At 57.7% G+C, this 2564-nt stretch overlaps 1 protein-coding gene across 1 annotated transcript in view; it reads left to right on the forward strand.

Moving 5' to 3' along the window:
* SYT2 (synaptotagmin II) overlaps positions 1-2564 on the forward strand; it is a 5360-nt gene that overhangs the window by 2289 nt on the left and 507 nt on the right. Inside the window, exons 4-7 of the mRNA XM_009870561.1 lie at positions 52-296; positions 472-639; positions 1155-1272; positions 2024-2157. Coding sequence (XP_009868863.1) covers positions 52-296; positions 472-639; positions 1155-1272; positions 2024-2157 — 665 coding nt within the window. The remainder of the gene's footprint in view (positions 1-51; positions 297-471; positions 640-1154; positions 1273-2023; positions 2158-2564) is intronic.

Genomic DNA, 2564 nt, shown 5'->3' on the forward strand with positions numbered 1-2564 from the left:
TTGACCGGTTGCGAGCTGGGTGGTGTGCCGTGGGGAGTCCTGCTCCACGCTGGGCTGGAGACGAGTGCTTGGTATGTGCAGCACGTAGCAGGGCCATCTCGCTGAGGACCCCTCTCTCCCCGCTCCAGCTGACGGTGGGGATCCTCCAAGCCGCCGAACTGCCAGCTTTGGACATGGGCGGCACCTCGGACCCGTATGTCAAGGTGTTCCTGCTCCCTGACAAGAAGAAAAAGTATGAGACCAAAGTGCAGAAGAAGACACTGAACCCTGCCTTCAATGAGACCTTCACCTTCAAGGTGAGTCCCTTCCTACCCACAACACGGGATCTCATCTCCCACTCCCATCTTTCCCCCTGACTGTGTACTGGTCCCGGACATCGACCCTCACTGGGACCTCACTGACCCTCATGCTGGGAGCGGGTGGTCCTGGTTTGGGCTCCTCTGAGTGTGGTCAGTGGTCGTCTTTGTGCAGGTCCCCTACCAGGAACTGGGTGGGAAGACGCTGGTGATGGCCATCTACGACTTCGATCGCTTCTCCAAGCATGACATCATCGGCGAGGTGAAGGTGCCCATGAACACGGTGGACCTGGGCCAGCCCATCGAGGAGTGGCGGGACCTGCAGAGCGGTGAGAAGGAGGAGGTGAGAGCGGCACAAGGACAAGGTCCTCAGCCAGATGGAACCCTTGGCCGTGGGGTGAGATGTGGGGTGGCCATGGGGTGGGTTCAGCCTTCTGGGCCGCCCCACAGTGCTCAGGATGGCGATGGCTGTGAGGTCCCACCTGAATACCACATGTGTCCTGCCCTGTCGCTCCCCTGTGCCAAACCCCACATTCGAACAAGTTCAAACAAGAAAAAAAAGCAGCCAAGCCTTTTAGTTTCAAAAAATAATCAGAGGTTGGGATGAAGCTCTCTGAACTTCTTATAGAAGTTTTCTACAACAAAAAAGAAAAGTATAAACCTCTTGAGTGCTGCGCTGGGACCTGGCCTGCCCCAGACCCAAATGACTGAACTCTTGTGCGGGTCCACGCGGTGCTTGCTCGTGCCTGCAGCCAAAGTTGAGCAAGGTTTTGGGATCTGCATGCGGGACAGTGTCCCAGCACTGTGGTACGACGCGCTGGCGAGGCTTTGATATCTGCTCCCTGCTCCACTTGGCAGCCAGAGAAGTTGGGAGATATCTGCATCTCCCTCCGGTACGTGCCCACGGCCGGGAAGCTCACTGTCTGCATCCTGGAGGCCAAGAACCTGAAGAAGATGGATGTTGGGGGTCTGTCAGGTGGGTGTTGGCTCGTGGCCATCCTCCTCCCATCCCACAGTGGGGCTCTCGGCATCCTTTGTTGGGGAAGGACACTGGCACCTCCTGTGTTGGAGGCAGCCCAAGGTCTGGCTGGGGGTGAGGGGAGAAGTGGATGGGATGGGCTCCCCGGCCTTTAGGAAGGACACATCAGATTTTGTCCACCACTGTGTCCAGGGCTGGGACGCTGCAGGACCTGGGTGGTGATAGTGCTCCTCTGCCATTTGCTCCTGGTTCTGGTCCTTCTCAACTTGGGGCTGAGGACCTCAGTCAACATCATGTTTTAAGCAAGAAGTGTCAGCCCTATTCCATCCCAGGGCTGAGCTGCCTGCTCAGGGGCCCTCAGCTCTCTCCAGACTGGCTGTAGCCAGGAGAAGAGCAGTTCCTGCATGGGTGGGGGGGTTCTGCTTTATTGCTGGCATGTCCTGTTCCAGAAACAGGAGCAACAGGCCAGCACCCACCTGTGTCACTCCACCGTCCCCAGCCCTCCTACCCTCCTGGGGACCCACAGGATGCAGAAGAGCTCTGTTCCTTGGCAATTGCTCCCACAAATCCTCTCCAGCCCAAATATTTCATCTTTGGCCTCCATTCACAAACCTCAGAGCACCTTTAGTTGTGGAGGACTCTTTACCCCATGGCGCACCTCATCCTGGGTTGAGACTTCTCCTGGGGTCAGGCTGATGGTGTCCTGGGCACCTCAGTCCTGGCTGATGCATCCTCCTTCCCCACCCAGATCCCTACGTGAAGATCCACCTGCTGCAGAATGGCAAGAGGTTGAAGAAGAAGAAGACCACAGTCAAGAAGAAGACTTTGAACCCCTACTTCAATGAGTCCTTCAGCTTCGAGATCCCGTTTGAGCAGATACAGGTTTGTCCGATGACTTCGCTGGGGCACAGGCAGGGTGGGGGCCATGGCAGAGGACCCACCCACAGATACTCAAGTCCATGTCCCAGCCTGCCCAGCAGCCTGAGCCGCTCTTGCCAAGCTCCTGGTCTGGTCACCCATGAAATAGGTCCAGTCCCAGCATGGGCCTGCACTGATGCTGAGGGCACTTGGCGCAGGAGCAGAAGTGGGAGGCTGGGCAACACCCATGGGAGATGCACCCCCAACCCAGGTCCTGTCTGGACTGAGGCTTTCCTCTGCTCCTGGTCCTGTAGTGCTCACCCCAGGCATAGCAGGGACCCCACAGTGGTCCTGGGGGCATTTTGGACCATTGCTAGATGCGTTCTGCTCCTCCATGTCCTGCCCTAGCTCTGCACATGCCCCTTGCCCCG

The sequence above is a fragment of the Apaloderma vittatum genome, unplaced genomic scaffold, assembly GCF_000703405.1.
Source record: "Apaloderma vittatum isolate BGI_N311 unplaced genomic scaffold, ASM70340v1 scaffold28525, whole genome shotgun sequence".
Taxonomy (NCBI): Eukaryota; Metazoa; Chordata; class Aves; order Trogoniformes; family Trogonidae; genus Apaloderma; species Apaloderma vittatum.